Source organism: Pagrus major, chromosome 4 (assembly GCF_040436345.1).
Source record: "Pagrus major chromosome 4, Pma_NU_1.0".
Lineage (NCBI taxonomy): Eukaryota > Metazoa > Chordata > Actinopteri > Spariformes > Sparidae > Pagrus > Pagrus major.
Window position 1 is genome coordinate 10,964,669 of NC_133218.1, and position 27,281 is coordinate 10,991,949.

General features: G+C 41.2%; 1 protein-coding gene across 1 annotated transcript in view; it reads left to right on the forward strand.

Moving 5' to 3' along the window:
- Nucleotides 1–1,081: 1,081 nt before the first annotated feature.
- Nucleotides 1,082–27,281, forward strand: part of il16 (interleukin 16) — a 45,271-nt gene continuing 19,071 nt past the window's right edge. The window contains exons 1-16 of the mRNA XM_073464235.1: nt 1,082–1,384; nt 5,076–5,319; nt 5,617–5,896; nt 9,645–9,784; nt 11,972–12,089; nt 17,059–17,199; nt 17,336–17,441; nt 18,605–18,753; nt 20,028–20,138; nt 20,712–20,826; nt 21,492–21,565; nt 23,049–23,298; nt 23,964–24,081; nt 24,764–24,896; nt 25,162–25,249; nt 26,946–27,172. Coding sequence (XP_073320336.1) covers nt 1,372–1,384; nt 5,076–5,319; nt 5,617–5,896; nt 9,645–9,784; nt 11,972–12,089; nt 17,059–17,199; nt 17,336–17,441; nt 18,605–18,753; nt 20,028–20,138; nt 20,712–20,826; nt 21,492–21,565; nt 23,049–23,298; nt 23,964–24,081; nt 24,764–24,896; nt 25,162–25,249; nt 26,946–27,172 — 2,307 coding nt within the window. The 5' untranslated portion in view covers nt 1,082–1,371. The remainder of the gene's footprint in view (nt 1,385–5,075; nt 5,320–5,616; nt 5,897–9,644; nt 9,785–11,971; nt 12,090–17,058; nt 17,200–17,335; nt 17,442–18,604; nt 18,754–20,027; nt 20,139–20,711; nt 20,827–21,491; nt 21,566–23,048; nt 23,299–23,963; nt 24,082–24,763; nt 24,897–25,161; nt 25,250–26,945; nt 27,173–27,281) is intronic.

The following is a 27,281-nucleotide window of genomic DNA, read 5'->3' on the forward strand; positions in this document are numbered from 1 at the left end:
ATATTAAATCAAATCAGCCTGTGTTGTGTGTAGAAGTGTTCACTGTGACGCATTTAAACATTTAAGGGGTGATGAGAGTATTTCAGTCTCACTGCCGTTTTCCCCACACTTAGGTGCACAATTTAAACCAGCTCAGCAATACATATCTTTGTCTATTGGCTTGAATGTCATCAAATGAGGAAGTGCTTTATGAATCCCTTTCCATAGAAATTCAGTTTTCATCACACACGTGCACAAACAGGACCTATACACGTGCATTAATGGAGAGGTGTCAGAGCGAGGGGGCTGCCCACTATGGAGCGCCTGGGAACAGTTAGGGGTTCTGTGCCTTGCTCAAGGACACCTCTATAGTGGTCAGGAGGTGAAGTGGCACCTCTCCAGCTACCAGTCCACACTCCGTATAGACTGGTCTGAAACAGCAACCCTCCGGTCCCTGCTGACTGAGCTTCTGCCGCCTCAAAGCTGAACGTGGCTGTCGTGTGTCGACACAAAAAAGTTTGACAGCTCCTGCTAGACAGCATCTTGTTTGTTAAGAATCTTGGTTTCCTCCAAGTTCAAAAATAGCCCATATTTAATGTTCATCCATATCCTAAACCACACACCAAACTCTGTAAAGGCCAATCAGAGCCCACCTCAAACTAACTCAGTTCACCCAGAGTGGTCCTCTCCACTAAAATCAACCCAGTTATGTATATTTACTGCCCAGTGCAGCAGGTCAAACAACACTGAAAACTCTCTCTCTCTCTCTCTCTCTCTCTCTCACACACACACACACACACACACACACTTAGATGAGGGTTGTATGTTTATGTGTAAACTGGAGCGGGCCACAGAGAATCTATTCATCCTCTGCAGCATACAGAATGTACCTACACATACTGTGGGCACACACACACACACACACACACACACACTGACACACAGACACACAGACACACACATGCACACACCTAAACACACACACACGCACACACACACACACACACAGAGAGAACCTTGTAAAAGACCAGTGTATGATGCAAAGTAGGTGTGAGGTCAGGCCCAGTTAAGTGCGGTGTGTTTTCCTCTGGAGCCAGCTCACAGGAAAGGGGCAGTGATTTTGGGGAGCTGTGCCTTACTGAGACACACTGCTGTGTTCTCCAGACAGAGGGGGAGGAAAAGGAGGGAGGAGGAGGAGGACGGACGAGGAGAAGAGGTACGGGCGTGTTACCCCAGATGAATCACAGCGACGGAGCCATGCTCTGAATGATACATCAGTTTTTGACCTGACGTTCTGTGCAGACTTCTGCCTGTCCGTCTGGAGTGAATCCATCCTAGGGATCTTCTGTTTGCACCTTCAGTAGAAGCTGTAGATGCTGGCGCAAAGACAACATGATCGACTACGGTGAGTAGGACTTCCACTCCCATCGCTAAAGAGGATGTTTATCAGTGCAAGTCTATAATAATCTGAACCATGTGTCTCTCAGACTGCTATCCAAGTTGACATATGACTAAATGAGAGGAAAGAAAGAGAAAAAAATGTTAGTTCTTAGGTCTGTCTGTGAGCCTTGTGTAACTATCAAATTAGTTGCAGAGCGCAAAGTTAAATGATGCACTTGTTGGCCTGAGGGCTGGATGTGTGTAATAGCCTATGTGTGTGTGTGTGTGTGTGCGTGTGTATGTGTGTGTGTGTGTGTGTGTGTGTGTGTGTGTGTGTGTGTGTGTGTGTGTGTGTGTGTGTGTGTACTTGCACACAGAGGTTCTTTATGAAAACACAAATTACATAATGTCTGTCCATTCCAAGGCGACCTTTAGAGTACAAATAGCCCATGAGGCCAGCTGTAGATGGGCATGGCTTCCTGCTCTCTCCACAGCCCTGCATATAACCATAGGACCAGGCTTATGTACAGCCACATGGCCACGCAGTGCATGAAGTTGACATTCCACACTGACACAAAAGAGGCCAAAGTAGCTGATCGTCTTCTCGTGAGAGAATTCAAGATCAGTGTCCCCTTATGGACTAAAATTAAAATTAATCTCTGATTGTACACTTTGTGAAAGTGGAGGATTATTTATTTGACTTTCTTCAGGTGGCTCTCTTGGCTGTCCTCTGTAGGTCCTGCTCCGTCTCACAGACTAGAAAAAATCCCCAGCGAAAAACTCCAAACAACACACACGTTGTTCAGCTGCGTAGCAACCCCACCCTCTGCCTTCTCTCAATCAGCTTCTGTTAGGCTGGAGCTCCTGCCCCGCTAATGCTAGAGGCAAAGAGTGTGGTTCTGTGAGGGCATGAACACATTCATACGCAGATACACACACACACACATATGGATATGCAAACACATGTACACACACTGTTCACACTATTCAGCCTCCTAAACACACCTTTCAACATGACCTGCCCGACTCACTCTCCCCCTCCTCCTTTTTTTCCTCTTCGTTTTCTTACTGAACAGTGTAAGTGCTGTGCTTACATCAATAGAATAGAGTGTGTGTCAGAGGAAAGTTGGACTCTGCACTTCTGCTGACATCACAGGAGGCAGTCAACACCTTCAAGGCTCAGAAACAAGTGCTTTTTATGAGGCTGGGCTTTAATTGTGCATACAAACCAACATTAAGTTCATTTAAAAACATATGTTACTATCAAAATACTGCGGCATTTCAAAATAAAAGGCTTAAGTGAAATGTCTTAATATTTTTGTTTCAGCCTGCTATGTAGTAAAGTTCATGCGTGCATATGCACCACCGATAAGTTACAAGCTAAACTCAAACTGTGATGACAAGATAGTAAGCAAAGGTTCAATTAAAGGTTCAAAAACACTATTTACTCGGCTCTAAACAGGAACTATTAGGAAGAGAAGTGCAAAGTAGGAGAATATTTCGAGCATCCCTGATAAAATAGAAGTTGACAACAGTGAGCGAGTGCTAGTGGCTACTAAGGCAGCACCACTGTGTCCACAGCACCTGCTAATGTTAGCAGGAAACGGCGCAAAACAGTAAACTGAATGCAACAGTGTCATTCAAGTCATGATGGAACTGGGAAAGTCTAATATTTTCTTTTTTGTTAACAATTATTTACTTGGTTTATAATTTAACAGCACAAACTGTAGCAGGAAGCAAACATGAAAACTAAAGCACAAACATAGAATCAAAGTTAAGTCATTAAAATAAAATCAGTCAGATTAGGTGGCAGTCACAAGGACGCAAATTCAGATGAAACAACAATAAGTAACAAAAATGTTCTATGGTAAAGCATGAGCCTGATGTTTTCTGAGGTGATGCAGCTGTTATAACTGGGACAACACTTTCCTCTTAAACTCACTAATTGCTTGCTTGTGTAATCTGGACACAAAGACAAACATTCTCTTACATTTTATTTTTATAAAATGATGTTTGGAGCTCTTCTGTCCTGAGCATGTGTTTGGCTACATAATAACTGCTCTTAAAAGATGCTGTTCAACCCTCCCTGTCCATTCTCATAACTCACCACTCGACTCCAGTCTATCAGTCTGCTGGCAATTGGCTATATATACGTAAAATATGTGCTAAATATGCTCAGCTGCAGTATAGGAGCACAAGCAGGTCAGCTGCAGATGTGACATGGCTTTTTCTAAATGCACCTTGGCATTTATATTCACCAAGAGCTCAGAAAGAATATGATGCTTCAGTAGTTAGTTTAGAGACTGAAGCTAAGATTGATTTCCATACTACTGTAAGTGTTCCCACTGTGCTGGCATACATCCAGCTGGAGAGTGTATAAGCGTATGAAAAGAGAGGAGATATGGAGTCTGTGGGGCTCGTAGGCCTCCAGCATAGAGATCCATGTCTCTGTTTCCTGTCTATCTGGCCAACACAACAAGCAGACTAATGCTCCATAATTGCTAACACATTTCCAGGATCAGATTCACCAGAAAAGAAAGCCTGTCTTCCACACATTCACCAGATTTCTTTTCTTTTCTTTCTTCAGTGGGGATATTCAGATACTAATCTGTTTAAATTAAAATAAGTGAAGAGATGGACAGTCATTTTAACACATTCATCTTAGTGAAAGAATTCTCAGTATACTTCTAATCAAATCTATGTGATTGATTCCGATTATAGTTTTACATTTGTTACATCTTCTTACTTATTTTAGTTTTATTTGCTGAGACTGAGAGCTGTGACTCCAGCTCACTGCCTTGATACAGTATACAGTAGTTACTGTTTGAGGAGGTCTGTTATATTCCACCTGCATGCTGTAATATTCACAGCACAGAGAGGCATTTGTCAGCATGAGCTGCCACATCACTGTAACAGAGCAGCAAAGCCAGCTGCAGTAAGTCTTATCCAGGGTCTCATGGGGTGATTAAGGTTAACATGAAGATGTGCTGATTTGCTTTCTTCTGGAGAGTTAAATGAGAAGCCATACCACTCGTGTATGTACGTTCAATATGCAGCTGGAGCCTGGCAATGCTTAGCTTAGCTTAGCATAAAAGAAACACAGGGAAACAGCTAGCCCCTCTGAACCAGTCAGGCTCTGTGTGACTGTGGTGGTTTTGGAGAGAGGGTAGGGTAGAAGATAGTGATGTCAGACCAAAGGCCTAATTGGCTTCAGTTAAAGAGCATCTGCACATTGTTTACTAAGTGTTCATGGTAAATGTGAGAAGCCATCTACGCTAGCATGTATAATGCATTTGAGGGTCATCCTACCCTCTGGGGTGTGAGGCGTTGAAGAGTACAGACCATCATTCACTCCAGCCCATTAATGGGAGCTGTCCAACATCGCTTACACCATTATCTGTTCTCACAAAGTACACAGTATGTGTACATTAAAAGAGAAATTGAGCTTATAGTGAGCCTCGGCTCCCTCTTCAGATGCTGTTTTGTCCACATTCCGTTCCAGACTTTGCATGTCACTGTGTGTGTGTGCTTGTGTGTGTAGTATGATTAAGCAGCAGCATGTGGACTGAGGAAATCTTTGCCTTTTTTTCAAAGCAGGGAAAGAAAAGCGCTTTTATCTCCGCTAGCCTCCACAATTGCCTCAGCAGTTTCTCAGAACACTTACACACTCGGATGCAGTCAGACTGTCCTAACTGAATTTTCTAATTGCCCTCCAGAGCGTCCCTCTCCATTAGGCTTCAGGCCGGCTGGGAGGAGTGTGTTGGTTCCTGAGTTCCCGGTGCACACACATACGCACATGCTGACAGCCATGCCTCAGAGATACTCCCACCAGAGGAGGAAAGCCAGCACAGCGGCTGCTAGGAGGATGGAGAGGAGACGCAGGGACCAGGGGAAGAGCAGCAACAACAACCCAACCAGCAGCCACAACCACCGCTCCAAGAAGCTGGCCATGCTCTCCAGGTACCAGCACCACTTAAAGGCTTACAACTAGAGCTGTACGGGGAGCTCAAGGCACATAAAGTTGGGTTTCATTGGCATCAAACCTTCTCTACAGGCTCATGTCAATCTGGTTATATTATTTCATAGTCTAGAATAGGCAAAACATAGGCTTAGTTTTGTCTTGTGACGTCCTTGATAATAGTTTGAGTACTTTTTATTTTATTTTTCTATCACTTTCATGGCTGCATTACTCCAGTATTCCATCTTTCAGGGTTGCACTTTATGTCATTTTAAATGTCTGAAACTGACTCTGTCCAGGTCCCTGATCCTGTGTCACTCTAAGACTAACGATGACTGTCCAGAAGAGAGGCATGCTGGTGAAGTGTCAGACGGGTGCAGGACATGGGGTCCAGGCTGGACGACGGACGTGACTGCTGGAGATCAAACACGGTACAGAGACACAGAGAACAAGCACTGGAGGACAAGCCAGCAGTCAGCCCTGGAGAAACGAGGAGGCACTGAGGCAGATAACCCGGTGCATCATACCACCACACTCAGGGAGAGTAAAAGGAGCGTAAGGAGGTCCTTCAGCATCAAGGTACGACTGCAGGAGTTTGCATAAGAGTGATCCTTTGCATGTAGAAATTATTTAAGCAAAGTCTTTGACTAATTCTCACCTTTCTGGTCACAGTTTGGTCACAGTAGTAGCATTGCTCTAGGGATGAAAATAACAGTTGATTAGTTGGTCCACCACCTTCATCCAGACTGAAATATTTCAAATAGAGACATACAGACATTCATGGCCCTCACAAGACCAACTCTGTTGACTTTGGTGATCCCTCCCCTCCAATTTCTTGCTGTTGAGGATCGTTGTACTCGGACAGTGACATTGAGCTGTGCCCTTTATATTATGAGATATTTCTCTTGACATTGTCAACAGAGAGGCTTTTGAGAACTTGTGATTGTGTGATTATCAAACTTAACCAGAGGGTTGTGTTTGCGTGAACCTGCTCTACTATCCATCCCATTGGTGTGAAAGCAGCATTACTTTCACTTACGTCGCTTAATGATGATGTCAGAAAAACAACTGGGACAAGAGATTTTTCTGATAAGACCTGTCCCATTCCGCCTCTGATTAGTTTGTGTCCATCCTTTTCATATGACAAAAGCTTTGACGCCTTGTGGTCCTGATCACAGGACTCTCTGCTAAATATACTGTATATACATCATGTTTTTCAACGGGAAAGGCGAGAAAAGTTCAACTGATAGACGCCTTCTTCCCGACTAAGAACCAAAAAATCTGTCAGACACTTTTGATGCCCTGGTAGTCCGCTGGACAACAAGAGGAAGGAAGATCGGTGGGGCTTGTTCCCACGGCCGAGTGTTCATGGATGTCATCCCATGTCCACACTCCCGTGGGTCCCCTGGTAGTCGAATGGACAAGGGGGAGGGAGGTCAGTGGTTAATTACACCACAAAAGAGAATTAGCTAGCTAGGGTACTATTTCCTAACTGTATGACATATTAATGGGTTGTGTCTGTGTTTTTATAGCAGTTGGCTTGTAAAACAAATGTTTCAGAAATAATCTCTGTCCACACAACACCCCTGAAAACTCATATCTCATGGCCATTCACATACACTGGGCATGTGTGTACCATCGTAAACAGGAAGCAGATTGTATACTCCAATCAGTGGCATCGTTACAGAAAATACACTGAACAAGGCAGGGTCACATGACTACTCTTCAAATACTACTTGGATAATGACTATATATTCCTATAATATGTTCCTGAATAATTTCTGCCCGTCCAGATGTTAACTCTGAAAAAAGAGTCGGACAGGTATTAGAAAACCACTAGGATTCATAATGACGCAGTGTAGCATTTCTCTGTAATCACCACTTGTGGCCAGAGTGGCCGATGTTCAGCACAGATGACCTGGTCTTGCTTTGAGTGTGCCGGTGCTGTTTTTCCTGGTGAGAACCGTCTCTTAATCTCAGTTCACTCACTGAACTGTGAGTGACCTGTGTTTGAGAACAACATGGATGAGTTCCAACACATTTGATTGACAAATACATTTGATTTATATTTCTTTGAACTGACGAGTTAGAACAAGTTAAGCACATCATAATCACGAGGCATTCACTTTCAGTGTGTCGAAGCCTTCAGCCACAGTCACTTGACTGACTGCAGCTGATACAGGAATGAATTGTTATATTCATGTTATAGTAAAACTAAGTCATGTGTGCTGAAACGTGCTGAAAGTACTCATTACAGCACACATGGCTCCTGCATCCTCCCAGTAAAGCGTGATTCATTCCTGTCAGATGACAGAAACATCCACTATTTAACACAGCCTTCACATGGTCAGATTTATTACCTAGACATCAAAAACTGATGTTCAACAACTGGAGATGAGTGTTTATTATGTATACATCCCAAGCCTGAGCATGGTATCAACATACTAACACTGTGTTATACACCGTGGGGAATGCTTCTTATCTAAATGTAATGATAATCACATGCCCTGTGTTAGTGTGTTGGTAGACTGAGGGCTGTGTCTGGCCTGAATGTCAAACATCCAGACAAAGACAGGGCTTGTTGTGCTGTCCTGTTTCTGCTGCTCGGCTTCATTCTACTAATATCAAACACGATTAGACTGTGGGTCACTCATCACTCACCTCACATAAATGAGTAATAGATACTGTACAGCAGTTTAAAACTACCATGTCTGTGGTCTACAGATGTGCCCACAGGTTAGTCTCATGCTGCGTCTGATACTGTGGACAATATTGAGCTTATTCTAACATTTAGTTCTGGACCAATGAGCACCATTGGTTATGTTTCCAATAAATGTAACACATGTATTATGCACACTTCTGAAATTTTGAATTGGTCTTGTCTGATCCATGAGAACCCTGTGTGGTTTACCCACTGTTGCACGGTTTTGAGTGTAACCGCTGTGAAACAATCAGAAAATAACATTTTATTTCTCTGATTCACTTCTTTGTTGGTAATGTAAGTCATTTCCAGATTAGACATGATTGTAGAATAACATTGTGTTATCTGCATTTATTTATTCATTATTCATTCAACAGTAATAGACTTTATTGGAGAAGAAATCAAAATGATGCATTTAAATATTTGCCTACATGTCGTCTTCTTAAGCAGTTGTGGGTTTTGTACTTTGTGTTGTGGTTCGATTGCTCTAACTAAAACCAGAAACTATAATAAATAAAAATGAGGCGACTGCCTCCTTCTTAATACAGTACAGTGTACAGTTAGATTATAATCTCTGTGACATGCTGACATTTTTAGGTATTTTTTACCATGCTCACTATTTTATCTAAGCATGTTAGCATGCTAACATTTGCTAATTAGCACAAAATACAAAGCAGAGCTGAGGCTGATGGGAATGTTTTACAGGAACGTGGTCACAATGTTTTTTTAAAATGAACCAATTTTTAAATGACCTGATGATGGTCAGAAATGAAATCACACAATACAGAACCAACTTTTATTACAATACATTCAATAGTTTTTGAGATATTTCAGTCTGGACCAAAGTGATGCACCGACCAACATTGCCATCCCCTGTTATCGGTTAAAAAATATCCAAGAACACATTAAGACTTCTGACACAGAAGTTACTGAAAAAAAGCTTTATGAATTTAACCAAAAGAGATTGCATGCCAGTCATAGTGAAGACTCTCAGCTGGTTGCTCTTACTTCATGGACTCAAGCCTGTGCTGCTAAACAACCCTGGCCGAGGCTGAGCTCAACAGTAATTTAATGGAGCAGTGATTTTCCTCTGGGAGTAATTCATGCCAGGTTAAACATCAATCACTCTTAATCATCTACCAGACAGAAACAATACCGTAACCATATCCTTTCGGCGTTTCTTGTTGAGTCTAAACCCTTTAGAGTCAAACAGAGGTTTAGGAATGAAGTCTGTGTGAATAAAGTTGTCATAACCAACGTAATAACAAGAACCCATTCAAAGTACTATTCTGCTCATCAGTCATTGGATTTTGTGTTTAAAGTAACTGGCATACAAGAGATACCTCAGTGCAGATATAAAGAGCACAACCATTCTGTCTGTATTATTACATTTAATATTCTGGTCACATACTGTCCCCACTGAAACATCAATGACATGACCTCCAAACACTGTTGCCCAGTTCATTCACCTATAAAACCTTACTGCTGTTTTCTTTTTCCTTGCCTGTCACCTCGTTCAGCCAGATGGTTGATATGCTCATAAAGCTGGCTTTCTACCTCCAAGTATAGAGGTTCTCTTATGCTTGTTCACTGTGTGTGTGTGTGTGTGTGTATGTGTCGTTATAGGAGAGTAGTATCTGGAGGATGTGTGTAGCCACAGGGCCCGCTGAGGAGGTGTGTGGACCACAAAAGGCTGATAACAGCGTCCAGACACAGGACAAAGACACTAATGTGGAGCCAGGAAGGAATGGAGGGAACGTACACAGGTAATAAAACAGTACCAGCTCTAAGTGCTTGAAGAAAGGTGAAAGCTGCACATAAAATACACTCAATCATCACTAATATACACAGTTCATTGCCACAATTACATTGACATATAATCTGTGTCATTGTCGTGTTAATACAGCTGTACAGTAAATGCACACAGAACTGTAATCTGTACAGTGCTGGTGAAGGTGTGTTGCATCATGTACAAGTGAGACGATGGAAGATGATCCACGTCCTACAAAATATTGTTGGGTTAGTCTGACGTTTATCATTTACAAATATGTAAAGCTGTCAACAGTTGTTTTATCCATCATTGTGATGTTTGTGAAAACAGTAAGAGTAATCTACCTGCAACATGTGCAGGCATGTGTTTGACTGACGAGACAAAATCCAGACAGATTCAAGTGTTTTTGCCGGACAACTTTCTTTTGCTGAGTTTCACAAAATGCAGATGTTGGGGCATCGCCATCAGAAAGTGCCACTGCAAAGAGGGGGTGCACTTGGTATGCAAGAGTGTTCAGGTGGGCGGTGCGTGTCAAGTGGCTTCCACATGAATACCAGAACTCCTACCAGGATTTCCCTGCAGAACAATGCGTTGTAATGGGATGATTAATGTCATTCACTTCACTTGTCAGTGGTTTAGATGTTGTGGCTGGTCAGTGTATCTCCTACATCACCGAGCGATTGCTTATCTCAGAGAAAGCTGAATGCACCAACATTTAAGTCTTCAGTTCATTCATGGATAAGAATCCAAAATCCAGTCTGTTGCTGGTTCTCTTTCATTCAGTTAATATCTTTGCAAAACCTTACCTTAGCATTCTTTAAGTAAGCTTTCATCAGGTATCCAAGTATATTGTAACTAAACTGACAATGACACTCTCCACTGAGAGCTCCAATGCTGAAAGCTGCTGATTTACAAAGCTACACTGATGACTCAGCACAGTAACTTCATCCTGAGAATTTAGTGGTGAAAATCCATTTGTAAATGTGCCGAATGCCTGTGATTGCATATGTGTTCACTTTCAGCTGTTTCAGCAGTCATGTTTAGTTACTGCTGGTGAAAACACAACGTTTCCTGTCATGCTGCTTCATAATAAAAGCTTTTAAATGACAGGGGGCTTTTATTGTGAAGAAGTCATAGTAAATGAAACGTGTTTGTAACTGAATTAGCAGAGCCACTTTGTTAGCGGTGATTCTTTGATAATACTGTGGGGATCAGAACAAGACGTCATTTGTTTAAGACACGCCTTCAAGCAGTTGTAGTGGAAATGCAAATCCCTGCTCCGCTGAGTCAAACCGAGAAGAGCCAGGCTGGCAGATGTGATAGAAAAACGGCAATAGAAAGACTGATGAGAATTTCAGCATGTCCACAGAATGCTTGTTTATTAAGTAGACTGATAATTAAGTGGTGTTAGTGGTGTCACAGCTGCATATTGAGATGAAACATTTCTGCAGCATGTCTAATCTGGTACACCGACTTTCTTGTGATGACACATTTAACTTTAACAGCAGTTTGTGATTTTTTTTATCCTGGTCATGGAGACTCTGATTGGCTGCAGGGTATATTATATATATTATATTCAATTATAATAACATTTAATTAACTTAAGTTACAAATATGTATGGATCCCAAATGATTTGCAGTATGCTGGTGAGTGGCCATGGTAAAAAGCATGACAGCAAGTGGCACCAAATCCAGATCATGCATCGTTTTTTGGTAATCAGACAGCTCATTGAGGATTACAAAATTATCCTAAAAAAAGGGCTGAGGTTCAGATTGTGTTTGTCTGATTTCACGGCTGGCTGATACTCATTGGAAGTCAAGACCACTCGAGTCAGTTCCAAGCAGTTTTGAGATTGGGTAGCTTGCAATGATGGTGCATTGCTTCGTTTCTTTACCGCCAACAACTGTCAGTCAGTGGAATAACCTGGAACTGGTGGCAGGAATTTATGTTTGACTGTAAATGAACCCACTTTGTAAAAATGTTGCTCTATATCAGAACTACAGGTCCAAAATTCTGCAGGATACCTTTCATCGGCTAAATGGCCTTCAATAATATGCTAATACTTAGTGTGAAACACTAAGTGACTTCTGGCATTTCAGTCTAACTCTACTAATATAATGTCTTTTTGAATGAGTCATGCAGGTTGTGGTTTCTCAGCTGTCTCTGTGTGTTTTTCTTCAGAGGCTGCAGCTTCCTGAGCCCAGACAAGCTGGCACCCTTTAACGGACAGATTCTAAACGGCGGTGCTCGGATGGCGGGGGAGGAAACGAGAAGCATTCACATTAAAGCCTATAGTGAGGTAACAGAAGCGGACACGTGGAGTGGACTCGTGTGTGACATTGGTTCTGCTTTTCATAATGCATGCATTGATGTGTCTTATTGCAACCTCTACAACCTCACATCCTGCACTTAGCTTTACTAATATTTTAGGGCACATGATGTTCGATACCTATTGTTTGCTCTGTTCTTATCAATATATTGTATTATGAAAAACAAATTATAAAAAGTAAGGCTTTATAAGGTGAATAATGCCTTTATGTTGGGGCTATGCCATGCAGGACTTTGTAATTGATTAAGAGAGGCTGACCAAAAAAAACAGTTATAAATAAAGTCCTTATCTAGCAGATGCATGCCCTGCATGGCTAAAACAGTCCCCTCTTCCCTCCGTTTCTGTGTGGGCATGGCGTGTTTCTCGTGCTGCAATCACATTCCAGGTCTTCCCACGAACACTGACACACAAGGCTCTTTGTAATCAAGTCAGAAATGTAAGACACATAAAGGAATTTAGAGAATTTGAGTTTGGTCAACACAAAAGAGTAATGTGAGAAGAAAATTCATTAATTTTATATAATCCGTAGGCTTCACAATGCTGGTGGAATTTCTGAAAAAACATGAAGAAGAAGGATATTCCAGACAGGGACAGTTCAGGAATTTGATACATTCTGACATCATTGACAAAGCAGGAACAGAGCACGCTTTGGGAATCTCATCAGCTGGTCATGGAAATTCAGGGAAGTGTTATGTAATTGTACATCCTGTTCCAGGTGAAATCTTAAAAATGTCAAAAGTTATTGTAAGAAAACGAATTTTTGTTCCTATATACAGAGACTCTTACCTTTACACAAGGAACTGCATCAACAGGAATGAGCAGCACATGCTGGATGTAATAATGTGTCAGTCTGAGCAGAGGAGTTCATACTGAACCCAGCGTGGTGTGTTTTCATTGCTCCTTAGCAGCCACAGAGGCAGAGTTGGAGAGTTTTTTTCAGGTATTGGTATTTTTGTTGCTGCGGCCGCTTTCCTGCTGGGCAGTGTAACACCCTGTCATCGTGCCAAGTCTATTTGAGTCACTTTTAAGAGGCTGTGGAAACCTGAACAGCAGAATGAAGTAAAGATGGAGAAAAAGAGCAGTAGGAAAGAATGTCTAACATGTGACGTCTGGGCTCAGCTGATTCTGTTCAACACTGTGTCTGTTTGAGTCTCTTTTTTTTTTTTATAAATGCTCCCTTCAGCAAGAAAACGCCCCTTTCCTGTGGTTTCAAAGAATAAATTGCCTCAGCCAGCAGCCATTAAACAGGCAACAATAGGGAATGGGAAGCATTCTGGACCGGTGCTGTCATTTTTAGAGGTTTGTGTACTAGTTGTCATCACTGCCACCCATCATCTGTCAATCATTCATCATCAGAAAGGTATAAAGTACATGCAAAAGACAAATGCCCATACAAAGAGAAACTCTCAATACTCTTGTCGGAGGAAAAGGAGCGATATATTACAAATCTTAAGTCAATTTAAGGTGTAATATGTAACATTTCTGCATTAAAACGTCTGAATATGACCAGACCTTTATATTTATTCTGTTGAGTTGTGAAATTTTCATTATCCAAAATGTTTCCAACAATGTTCAAACCAGCGAAATCTATAATTTTACTCGAGGTAACGGTGCGTTTCATTGGTCGCCTGTCACTCTAACTTACACTTACACACTAACATTTCTGCCTGGGTCACGCAGTTTGATTTTCATCAGCAATAGTGGTTGCTTAACAGTGAAAAACAACAACCCATGATCCTATGCACTTTTTGACAATTAACAGCCAGCAGGTTGCACTCTTACCCGTGTAGATTACGTTCTGTATACAGTTGTTCAAAGATCCTGAGTAACAACCATTCTATGGAGCCTCTGTCTGTGTAACACACAACATCTTATAGCCTACATAACTAGTAAAATGTCTAATTTTAACTACCTACCAATAATATCTCCCCATCCAGCTGAAGTGAGAGAATGTTAGAGCTGTAGTCACACACTGGGTTTAGTTCCTGCTCTCACGGCACCTCAGCATGGTCTCAATGTTTGTGGGTTGTGTAATTGGCTCTTACTACAGAGTTTATGACGGTGACACTGAGTTGAATGGGTTGAGACTACCTAGCTCTGTGGGCAGTGATATACAATACTCTATATTGTACTATATCATAATACACTATTTTATGAGATACTTTGTTATACTCTACTGTCTGATAATAGACCTAACCATACCTAGGAGGGGTGTGCATCTCTCCCTTATAAGACCATTTGATATGTATTTAGATACGTGGGCTACGATGTGATTCAGGGACGACTCTTTTTATTACGGAACGATTCGAATGCGATCCAGTTTCAGTACGATACGATACAATCCGAGACAATTCTTTGCTTCATGTAGACGTTCATTTTCTATTATAAATTAGAATAAGCCAGTTCTATAAAAGAGCATTGCTTACCTTCAAAATAGATATTTCATAAAAGAGCAGGGAATCCTATGTATTTTTCTTACTATTATGTATATCTTTATCTTAACCTGCTTATACCTCAGTGTATAAAAACACACCTGTTGTCTCATCCTGATCTGAGGAACAACTATCCTGTTGTCTGGATCTCCATGAGCAGGCAGGGTCTGTCTGAGCTGGATCTGTCTGCATTGGCCCTCTCTGAACTGGATGTCCCTGACTGTCTGTCTCCTCTGCTTCCTAATAATCAGTGTATAAAATCACACCTATGATTAACAATCAGACAAATGTTTCCTACTGATAACAAACTCAACAGTTGGATTAACTCAACAGTGTGCACCGTGCAGCAACTGTCAGTAGACAGTAAACCCTGTGCAGTATGGTTCAATTCAGTACATAATGTCAGTAGACAATGACAGTTTACAGTGTGCAGTACTACCAGCAGTCACAGAATACAGCTAATGATAGCAACATGTTCAAAAGCAGACAGGCCGTAAGTCCTTAGCAATAAAACAGGCTATAGATGCTGTGATTACCGTAGACCTCGTTGTGGCTTGAAAAAGTGTTTAATCTCTGTGTTTTTGTCTTGCATGTTCTTGCCAGTGCTTGCTGAGCTTACAACCGGCCTGCTTTTGGTCCAACTCTCCATCCTTCTTATGAAATCCAAATCTCTTCCAGACTTTTGATTTTAGATTTGACGGTGCATTGTAAATTTTGCCGGCATTGTCGGACATGATGCAGTTTGTTTAGCTACGCTAACATTACTGTGAAGCATCTCGTGAGAGCCTCGCGCTGACCTTTGAACTTTTACGTGAGTTTGAAGACACTGTGAGGAAGTAGCAGCATAACAGCCTCAACCAATTAATAAAATTGGCCCACTGAGCGGTTCACAGTACATTTAGATCGATCCATAGGTCTGCGTATCGGTTTAGTCGTATCTTTAACTTTAGAACCGATTTCCAATTCATATCGGTTCATTTTTACACCCCTTATACCTAGGCTATAAATGCTGAGGTGTATGGTATCACTTTATGCTGTGTGCAGTACTTGTCCCTACACAAATAAACATACATACAATAACATTGAATATAGTACTACAATGTTTTTAATGCATTATGTATAGCACTCGCCTTGTCTTGCCTACTAACTGCTCAGTGCAGTGAAGTGTCCTGATAGGCAGGAATCAGATCCAGAAAGATAAGTGTGATTATTGCTTTGTACTGAATTAGTACAGTCCTGTGTTTATGACTTGAGAACTGGAGGGGAAAAAAACTAAAAAACCTTTATTTAGCAATGAGTACATAATGTTTTACAATGTGTGAAACCGAGTGGGGAAAAAAATTCAGGAGGAAATAAAAAATAATTCATGTGTGAAACCGAGGCTGTGTTCGAACTCACACACTCACTCACTCACTCACTGCTCCCTACTCACTGCATAGGGAGCTCTACACAGAGGACTATATAGTGAGCTGATCAGTCAAATGAAAAAATACTTTTGAACACCGTTCCAGTCATTTTTTTTTTCTGTCCAGCTCAATGCAGGATGGTATATAATGCTGGGTTCATCCCCATCAGTTGTACACTACTTTTCATGATGCACTGTGGGATGCTTTGAGTCAACTGTATAAGGCAGAATAATTCTTACTATATATTCGGACAGCGCTACAAAATGGTGAACTCACTATATAATGGGTAGTGAGGGATTTCAGACACAGCCCGCATTAATTTTGTTTTGTTTTTCTCAGGAGAATTTTTATTTCATGTGTGAGAGTGAGTGAGAAAAAGCTTAGCAGGCTCATGTTTCCAAGTTTTTTTCCAGGGGTGTTCTAATTACTCTCTGCACACAATGATTATAATGGTAACTGTCAGTTGCAGCAGTTAGAGTACAGTACCTTTGTGTTTTCTGGTGTTTTATGTTCACGCTGCCATTATAACACCAACAGTAGTAGTTACCAGGGGGCTCCAGCAGGGGGTGCAACTGTTGAGCTATGTAGCTTTATCCTTTCAGTCATTATACACATGATCTGAGGAAAGTTTGTGTCACTCATCTTTTATTCAAAATTCAAAAGTAATTTTACATAACCTCCTAACATACAATAGATATATCGTGTGTTTAGTGTGCACAGAGAAACTGAAACTCCCCTGACAGAAAACATGAATGCTTTTGGTCCTATTGGGAACACGAGGTAGTGGTGCACTGCAGCCTCTTGTCGGCACAATGACTTACAAAAACAAACACTTTTTAAGAAAAAAAAATCACTCGGTTTCACAAATAAAGGAACTTAGAGAGATCATCCTAGCAGAATGTTATTTTCCACCAGTTTCAAAGTCAATAACACAGGAGAGAAAGCAATTTAGATCAGACTTAGAAAATGGATCACCGGAGAAAAAAAGGCTTCACTTGCCCCTCAGGGCAGGTAAGGCAGAAGTGAACTATACATGTTTATTCTGCCATTGGTGTGCCTCATGTTGGACTGCAGTTGAATGCTGGTGTGTTGTTACTTCAGGGCATCTCCACATGTGAAGACACTCTCCATTCACATAGTCTGACAACAGGCCCACAGCATCCAGCTGTCATCTCCCCATCTGATCTGTCATTGCCTGGATACACTGAGGAGGAACTTATGGCCAACAACAACCACCTCAAGGTAAACTAATCTTTCTGCCAAAACTGTATTCTGAACCACTGTAATATTTGTTATTATGTCATCCTTTCATTTTTTTTTTTCAAGGGAACTCCTGTTCTCTTTACATAAATGTGTGTCCATATGTGTGTGCATGTAGTTACCCATCCCAGAGGTGAACGAGGAGAGATGCTGGGAGACGGAGAAGACAGAGCAGAGCCCGCCAGGACAGATGGCCGGCAACAGGACACGCTCCAATTCAACCAGTGTGTATCATACAGTTTTCACTCAGTTCAATTGCCAGTCATCTGTCATCCACCAAAAGGAGTGAGAACCGTTAAATCTACTGCGTTTCATCTAGCATGTACAGTACACGAGTGAGATTTGAGCAGAGAGCTGCGCAAACAGCAGGAGGCTGCTGCTGTGTCTAGCTAAAGCTTTTAGAGTGTGTGGTAATGACACATGTTGCAAGGGGGGGGGGGGGGGGGGGGGGGGGATTGTTTCTAATATGTTTATTGTCTTCAGGGAGGTGTGAAGCCAGGGAGTAATATCCTTTTAGCACTGGGAAGCCACGCCGCTTATGGGAAATGTGGTCCTAATTGTGAGAAGTGCTGTGCTTACACCCCCACTGGTGTGAGATGCACGTGAACAGATTGTAGTGAGCAGTGCGGGATGGCTCAGATATCATTTCACTTGCACTTTTGATTATGAGGGATGGGAGAGCCTGTGATTATAGAGGATCCATTGACAATATGCTGAAACTTTTGCCCCTTTGCCGAGCTGTTGGACCAAACAAATGTTATTATTAAAAATTAGATGGATTAATAACAATAAATCAAATAAAACTCCTTTGAGTACGACGATATAAAATGTACCACAAATCTGAGTGAACAGGTAACTAGTAGCAGTCGTCTCAACATGAACTGAACATTTTAAGTAATACAGTTCAAGGCTGCAGTATTACATTGTATCATGTAGTGTAGCTGGATCCACTCTGTGTATAATTAGACAGAGAAACAGAGATTTTGGCCTATTTAACCACTATTTTAGAAGATTTGAGAGGACTTTTACATTCCCTGTGGCTGACCTGTAAAACTAGGAAATTATTTTTTTGGCAATTAGTTTTCACAATTGAAAAAGAAACATTATATATATAAAAGTACATTAAAAAAACAATGTACCTTTTTAATTAGACAAGAGTATTTTTATGAATAAAGAATGGGCTCAATACCCAACTAACAAAAATACTGACGGGCCAGAAGGAGGTTGTTGAAAGGCTGCATTTGGCTCATGCGCGGCCTGTTGAATAGCTCTAATTTAAACCATCTCACCAAAGGCTTGAATGTAGGTTCTGGGTGTATTTTTACTTCATTTTTTCGTTATTATTGTTGATTTTCTGATGATACTGTGTGTGTGTTTGTATAACCAGGTGTTCATCCTTATTGGATTGGGGATCTGGACAGCATCATCATGAAGACCCCAGAGCTGTACACAAGTCATCCTCATGGGAATGGTGGTTTATATGGAAACAGGAAGTCTCTGTCCCAGCAGCTGGAGTTTCCTCACACCACCACACAGGTATGTCATTTATCTGACATTCTAAACAGAATATACATCAAGGATCACACCATCACAATGACCAGAGTACAGTTAAATTGCATGCGCAGGGCCCTGATTCAATAGAGCACACGCAGCCTGAAGGTGTTTAAAGAAGAGCTGTGAGTTTTACAGTGTCAGTTCATGTCAAACACAAACAACATTTTATTGAATGAAAATAGAAATGACAGAAGAACCTGAATCATTGACTGTGGTATCCAAAAATATGTAACAATACACAAGACTAACTTGATGCAGCAGATGCAAAAAGTTATTGTTTCAATGAAACATACTCTCCAGTTCTCTTAGAACTGATGCTATAGCCACAGCTATGCTAACCTCTTGAGGAGCAGCCATTGCAGTTTTCAAACAAACAGTTGCCTATCTCGCTTGTTGTCACATCCAAAAGACACACCAGTAGCCTGCCAAAACACACACCTGTAGCTGCCACAACAAACCAGTAGCTGCCAAAACACACCAGTAGCTGTCAGAACACACCAGTAGCTGCCAAAACACACACCTGTAGCTGCCACAACAAACCAGTAGCTGCCAAAACACACCAGTAGCTGTCAGAACACACCAGTAGCTGCCAAAACACACCAGTAGCTGCCAAAACACACACCTGTAGCTGCCAAAACATACCAGTAGCTGCCACAACACACCAGTAGCTGTCAGAACACACCAGTAGCTGCCAAGACACTCCAGTAGCTGCCAAAACACACATCTGTAGCTGCCAAAACATACCAGTAGCTGTCAGAACACACCAGTAGCTGCCAAAACACATACCTTTAGCTGCCTAAACACACCTGTAGCTGCTATCTCTAGCTGTGTATTCCTAATAGGACGATGAATGGTTGAACCACTGTGTTTGGCCACAAGCACATTTTTGAAGCATGGCAAGATGGATTTGTGAGCTCATGTGATCTCGTGAATCCAGCTTCCTGACAAGATAAACACAGGACTAGCCAGCAGTAGAAGACAAAGGCTGTGTGAGAGTGTAAAAGATGTTCTAACAAGTAAACTTAAAACTTCCTAACTTCCTTAAAACTACCATGATCAAATCATGATTGATTTGATCAATGTCAGCAACAATGTTCTTAGTTACTGGTAGTGAAGGGAAGAATTCAATTGTGACATAATTCACTACACTGTGTGTGTGTGTGTGTGTGTGTGTGTGTGTGTGTGTGTGTGTGTGTGTGTGTGTGTGTGTGCGTGCGTGCGTGTGTGTGTGTGTATTCCATGCTGTCCCTCTCCAGCCTGTGCCCCGTCCCTCCCGCTCTCTCAGCTCTGCCCAGCTTGTACACTCCTGCAGCAACGTGCAGGCCTTCATAATCTGTAATATTGTGCTAATGAAGGGCCACGGCAAGGTAGGAACCACCACCAACACCACCACAACACCACCTACACCACCACAACACCACCACAACACCACTACAACACCACCTACACCACCACAACACCACCACAACACCACTACAACAACACCACAACACCACCACCATTTCCCACGTCATCACTTTCAGCAGAATACTTTAGTTGTAATTATGGCTCTACTTTATGACACATATATGCTCATAATACTCATTGTCACAAAATGTACTCGACTCAAAATGTCCTCGACTCAAAATGTACTCGCTAGCTTTTTATAGCAACTGATCTTAAGGTCTTGATGAGCAAGTGCAGTTTGCTTCCTGTCAGTCTACACAACTAAAATATCTTCACTGCTTAATGTGAGTCTGAACAAACTCCATCCTTACATGAACTGCTCTACCCCTAAACGTGACACTCGACTGCTAATCTAGTCTCAGTTTACTTCTCCTGTATGTATATTGCATTCCAAACTGTTCTGATTGCAATAATGATTTAACTTAGAGTATATTGTTGTTTAAAGATGTTAATCACTGCTAATGTTATTACTAATCATTCTGCTGCTGTTGCAGGGTCTGGGCTTCAGTATAGTGGGAGGGAGGGACAGCATGTATGGACCAATGGGGATCTATGTGAAGACCATTTTCCCGGGAGGGGCAGCAGCTGCTGATGGACGGCTGCAGGAGGGTGAGAGACGACATACAGCACATGAAGCTCATGCACACACTTTAAGTGTTTGAGTAATCTGATTAGTGGCAGTCTTTTGACTAGGGCTTTAATTTGCTATGGCTCTATGCACTCTCTATATATTATATAATATTATATAATTTCAAATGGAAACTTTTTAATCTGGCTTTTAATTTGGAGTAATATTATATCCTTAGTTTTTAAACTTTGAATCACCGTTTTTTTTAATCTTATATTATCAATCAATCAATCAATCAATCTTATCAATGCTTTGGGCTGCATGTTTGTATCTATGAAGTGAACTCTTATTTAAAAAGCACATGATTAGAGCAGTCGAACATGTGTAAGCAATGAAAGCAGTTGAAATGTGAGTTGAGGTGGACGTAGTTGTAGCGTGCACACTTACAGCAGTAACAGCTGATGTGCATGTACTGACATGTTGTTTGAGGAGTGAGAGGTGACAATAGTTCACATCTCAGACTATGTGTTAATGAAGTCTTACAGTCTGTGTGTTAAAATTGATCAGTCTCATCCACATCTTACATATAGTGTCATCTGACATGTCACAGAATACAGCCCTCAGTGCTCTCAGATCTACTGTTTGTGTGTGTGTGTGTGTGTGTGTGTGTGTGTGTGTGTGTGTGTGTGTGTGTGTGTGTGTGTAGGCGATGAGCTCCTGGAGCTGAATGGAGAGTCACTACATGGTCTGACTCATGATGAAGCGCTGCACAAGTTCAAAGTAAGGCAACTACATTATGATACTAACAGCAGTGTTCCTCTCAGTTCAGTTCAGCGGTTTCTGTGATCAGAATAAAGAGGTGGTGGCACAACCATGACCTACTACACCACATGTATTCATATAAAAATGTCAAAAAACAACTTGGCTAAAACTGACTTAACTAACTAACTAAACTAACTAACAGGGAAGATCCACATAAAACATCCAGTAGTTACACAGGTGTCTGATAAGAACTCTATGTGTAAGTTTGGTGGAGCTGTGCATGGAAGTATGTCTTCACCAAACTCTATGCACTAAGAATGACAAATGGGTAGGTTGCCCTGCCCGAACAGGTGCAACATCAATGGAGGTGTGAGAGAAATGGCCATCCAGCACAGCACTAATTAGGACTGTGGGTGTGCAGGGCCTCTAAGATGATACAAATGATATGATACACTTCTAAAATGTGACATATTACTATTGATTAAATTACCCAACAGTACAACAGAAGTAGTTGGCCTTTGCGTTGGCTACCTACTTACTTACAGCTACTAAAAGGAATTTTTAACTAGAAACAAAACAGTCTCAGTGTAATACCGATGCCTTTTAATGACCTACACAAGCAAACAAGACCACCAGCATGAAGATTAACTATTTCTATTTAGTCTTTTTTAACGCCTCTGACCGGGTCCGTGTGCAGACTGGAGGAGGCCGTGTTTACATTTCCCCACCCGACCAGTTGGAAAGAAGCAGGAGGAGCTTTTTCTTCATAATATTTTGTGGTTTTGACGGTGGAAACACAACCGCTTTTGTCCCCAGGGGCCTCCAAAATCAACAAAATAACAAAGTTCCATGTAGTAGCTTTAAGTAATATTTTAAATGCAAGACTTTTACTTGTTAGAGAGTGTTTTTACCCTGAGGTATTCCTACTTATTCTTAAATAAAGGATTAAATACTTCTTCCACCGTTTTTTCCCCAACATATCTCCTACAAGTTCATCTGGAGGAAATACAAAACACACAAACAAAAATACATACAGCAGTTTTTTAGCTGTACACTGTAGCTTGAAAAATAAAGTTAATTATGTGACCTGTTCAGTAAGTAACACGCATTTTTGTGAATGGGGAAAATGAATCAAGTTAAGCACAGTGGGCCAGCTGTTGGATCTTTGTGCTAATTTGATTGGTCACATAATCATAATCATAATCTTGTTTAGGGGCTCTGAGTTAAAGTCTAGTTTTAAAGCCTTTGTTATGTCAGTGTAGCTTGTGCTGATATTGTCCATATTCCAAATAGAACGTGTTAAGTTAATGAAAATATCTCAAACTAAATTTGCATTCCTCATTAATACATGCATGATGAACACAGAGTTCAGGGTCCAGAGCTCATTTTTGCTCGTGTCAGAGTTCATCCAGCTTCACTTTATCTTCAAAAAGAGTTTTAGCCAGCAAACATTTGTAGTGTATGCAGATTGAAATATGAACTGTGTTTTTTGTTTGTGCAGCAAATCAAAAAGGGCCTGCTGACTCTGGTGGTGAGGACCAGCCTGCGGGTGGGGGCTCTGTGTGGTCAGACACAGGTAGCTCAGCTGTGCAGATCACGCTCCCTCAGCTCCACCACAGGCATGGCCAGGGTCAGCGCTGACATAGGCGACTGCAGCTACCTGAACAACAACTGCAGCAACACAATGAGCATCCCGGGTCAGCCTGCTAAACCCAGAGACCGCATCATGATTGAGATTATCCTGCAGAAAGGTCAGCCCCAGGGACAGAATGGACACTGTGGTTGTTGATTTTGACAATTGATTATTGAGCTCATTGAAGTCTTTCTGCTATTTTAACATTTAAAATACCAAACAATTCTACTCACAGTTTCTCTTACTGGAAGAGATTATAAATAAAATATTCAGTTGTTTATTATTTTTCTGTACTGTGCAAAATAAGCTGTTTATTCAAATTCACAAGAGAAAATTTGAAAAGATTTTACAAAATGGTCAAACGTTGGATCCTACATTTCCCATTAGGCAACTAAAAGTATATTTAGGTTGCTTTTAGTGGTATTATGGTCTGCCTGGTAAACACCCACATCTTCCTGTTATAAATTTGTAGCTTCCGAGCCAAGAAACACAATCTTCACAAAGGTCAACATGCAGAGTCGTACCCCATAGGACTAGTAAAACTGAATGAGTTCCCTTTTACAAAGCACTTCTGGCTCTGGTAACTTGTGATGATCATTTAACAATATTTTTCATATTTTGATTGACCAATGAATAATGAAAGCATATGTTAGTTGCTGCTCTTACAGACAATTGTTACCTGATTTCTATGGCTCTTCTGTGGTCTACTGAGTTTTTAATGCTAAATTAATATCATCATAAAAGTATCATTATAAAGGTTAATATGCATGTGTAATCTCCCAGAGGCTGGTGTTGGTCTCGGTATTGGACTGTGCTGTGTTCCATCTGGTGACGGATGCCCTGGGATCTACATCCACACCCTTTCTCCTGGATCTGTAGCACACATGGATGGTAGACTCAGGTAAGGAGAAATTACTACAGCGGTGTAAACAGGGTCGGAAAGAGAACTAAAAATTATTTAAATTTGTCAAATGGCAAATGTTCTCCTTCAATGGACATTTGAGAGAAATAACCCTTTATATGCACAGTTCTTGGATCTTTTATTTCAACTAGGGGTGTCGCTGATAACCGGTATCGACAATAACCGTGATATTCAAAAAATGAAATATTGATATCGTGTCATTAATAGACACATGATGAGATTGTGTAAATAATCCAGTGCCTCTTAACTCATTCCTGTTTCTCTCTTTTCTTGCTTTGTTATAGTAGGTGGGAGTAATGCACCTCAGAAAAAGCTGCAGTAACAGTTAACTGTTTCATAGCTAGCTAGTGTATGGCTGCAACTCATACTGCTACTACTTGCTACTGCTGTGCAAAATCATGTTGAAACAAAAGACATTTATTGTTACGTAGACTTGAATAAGGAATCTTTTTCATTTGACAAAAAACAGACAAAACACACATTAACAAAGTTAAGATGAATTTGCAAGAGAGCAATTTTATGTTTCCTTTTGTGCCTTACAATAAAATACAAATGTTACTTTAACAGATCCTCAGATCAACACTGTGCATACTCTTGTACACACTTATGTTTCACTTTTCTTTCCAAAACTTTTTTTCCTGAACTTCCTCCTTTCCTTTAGGTGTGGTGATGAGATCATGGAGATTAACGACACTGTGGTTTACAACATGGCGCTGAATGACGTCTACACAGTCCTGAGCCAATGCGCACCAGGTCCAGTCCACATCATCATCAGCCGACACCCGGATCCCAAAGTATGCAACGCCTCCACCTTTTTTACAAGGGCAAAGCCTCTGCTGAGTCAGAGTTAATGTTGGCTCATGGCTTTAACTGTGGGTCCTGTGCTGTTAGCTGTTCTGCTCCCTTCATCATTTTAAACTCCCAACAGGTTGGACTGGAGGCTCTAACTTTGTTTGTGTAGTGTGTGTGTGTGTGTGTGTGTGTGTGTGTGTCTGTTAGCTAAACCCGGTTTATGCTCTTATTGATATTCCCATCTTCTGCACTGTTTGTGTGTCACAGGTATCAGAGCAGCAGCTGAATGATGCTATCGCTCAGGCAGTGGAGAACAGCAAACTGAGAAAGGATAAGAGCCAGTGGAGCATTGATGGTGAAAAATGTATTCATTTTGCACAGTCACATACTGTATTCCTGTTCAGGGTCATGGTTGGGTCACAATTTTTCACATGGAGCATGTTCACCTGGATTGTCTTCATTCATTCTCTTACACACTTTAAAGCATTCTTCCATGTTGTTTTTTGCTCTACTGTAAATTTAAAAAGGTTTATGCTACATTTACTGTCAAAGTGCCATTTTTATGAAATCTTTTATTCAACGCATCATTACATTTGCAAGCATTTGCATATTTTAGAAGATTCTCCAAAACATTCTTTTTTATAGTTATACATTTTTTTCCTATGGTTGATTTGTAAAACAAACAGCCGGCTGTAGTTTACCCAGTAAACATACCAACCTTCTCAGCTGCTGCACCTGTGTCTCTGGGCTATGGAGAGTGGATAGGCCAGGACTGCAGTCGAATAGTCACCTCATAAGTCCTTTCCTAACTTCTTTTCCTTAACCCCGATGGAAAACATCATGAGGTCAAGGAAAGGACATTTCAAAAGGACTTACTAAAGAAAACTGTTGCTGTGCTGAGAGAATCTAACTCCACTCACACTAAGCTACGTAATTAAGTTATGCGACAACATGGGTCTGCTGTGGTGAAACTACAGTGTTCTGAGGATGGACCACTAAAAGTGCATATTTGATCATTTGCCCCATACATTCTTATTGTGCTTATTGTAATCGAGGCTATATGAACATGACAACCTGGAGAAAAACACTACTTCAATTGGGGTGCTGAGAGGACTGCAGCACCACCTAACCAGGCATTATAAAAACCAGCAACTGGTTAAAAATGTGATGCAGACTAACGGAGAAACAGAGGGATGTGGATGAGGGAGCGTAATGACAGAATGTCGACGTGATATAAAAACTTCTGAAGACTAATGTAAGACTACACTTCTGTGTTTTTCAGTGAACTGTGTCCACAGCAAAAACAGACAGACTGATCCGCATTATATACGCTCATCAGGATTGTAGACTACCCATAATACAACTCAATTGCAACCCCGTCATGTCTTTCAAACCCCCAGTTTGAGACACAGGCTTGCTGTTATACATTTTTTAATCTGTGTGCCAGCCCAATCCAAGACAAGCTTGATGACATCATTGGGGTTATTTTCTCAGGCTTTAGAAAGCTCCCTACAACAGCAAGACAAAGACAAAGTTCAACTGTTTTCACAGGCTGAGTAGTAATGCTCATGAAGAGTAAATCTCATGTGTAAAATCAGTGGAGTGCCCCTTTAAGTTTTAAAAATACTCCCATAGACATCAGTTGTACTACTTATCGGTGACTGTATACTGCACAGATTCCATTTATACTTCAAAATGATTTAGTCCCACTGTATTTACATATGTATAACTCAGCACCAGTATACAGTGAAAACACCAATCAAATTTCAAATGCTCACTGTTACTTACTGATGAAGTGTGCATAAGCTCATTATGAAGACATTTACAGTTTAAGAGATACACGCCTAATGAAGAAGCATTTAAAGCTTTTAAAGTTCACTCCCTTTACAGCTCTAATTCAGCCAGTACATTAAGATCAGAGAGTGTTCTTGTGATTATAAAGTCAAGCATCAATTCCCAGAGTAATCACACACATTTTCTCTCAGAAATGTATCTCTAGTTTTGATCATAATTTATAATTGTATTATTATTATTTTTTAAAAATGTTCCAGGCCTGCGTAGGCTTGAGTCGTCCTCTCATAGCCGGCAGAGATGTGAGCGTTGTATGGAGAGGAGTTTCAGTCAGCTGATGGTTCGACGAGCACAGAAGACCATGACCCGCTCCTGCAGCGACAACACCAACAGCCACCACCACAACCACTGCTTCACCATCCACAACCTCCACCACAACTCACACCATAACCCGTCAGCCCGCGTCCACAGCTTAGACACACCCAAGGTGACCAAACATACCTCAGGTTGTATGGAGAGTGAAAAACGTTATACTGCTACTACTGAAACGTGTCACTATGTTGATTAATGATTTTCTTAACTGAAAATAAATCTTT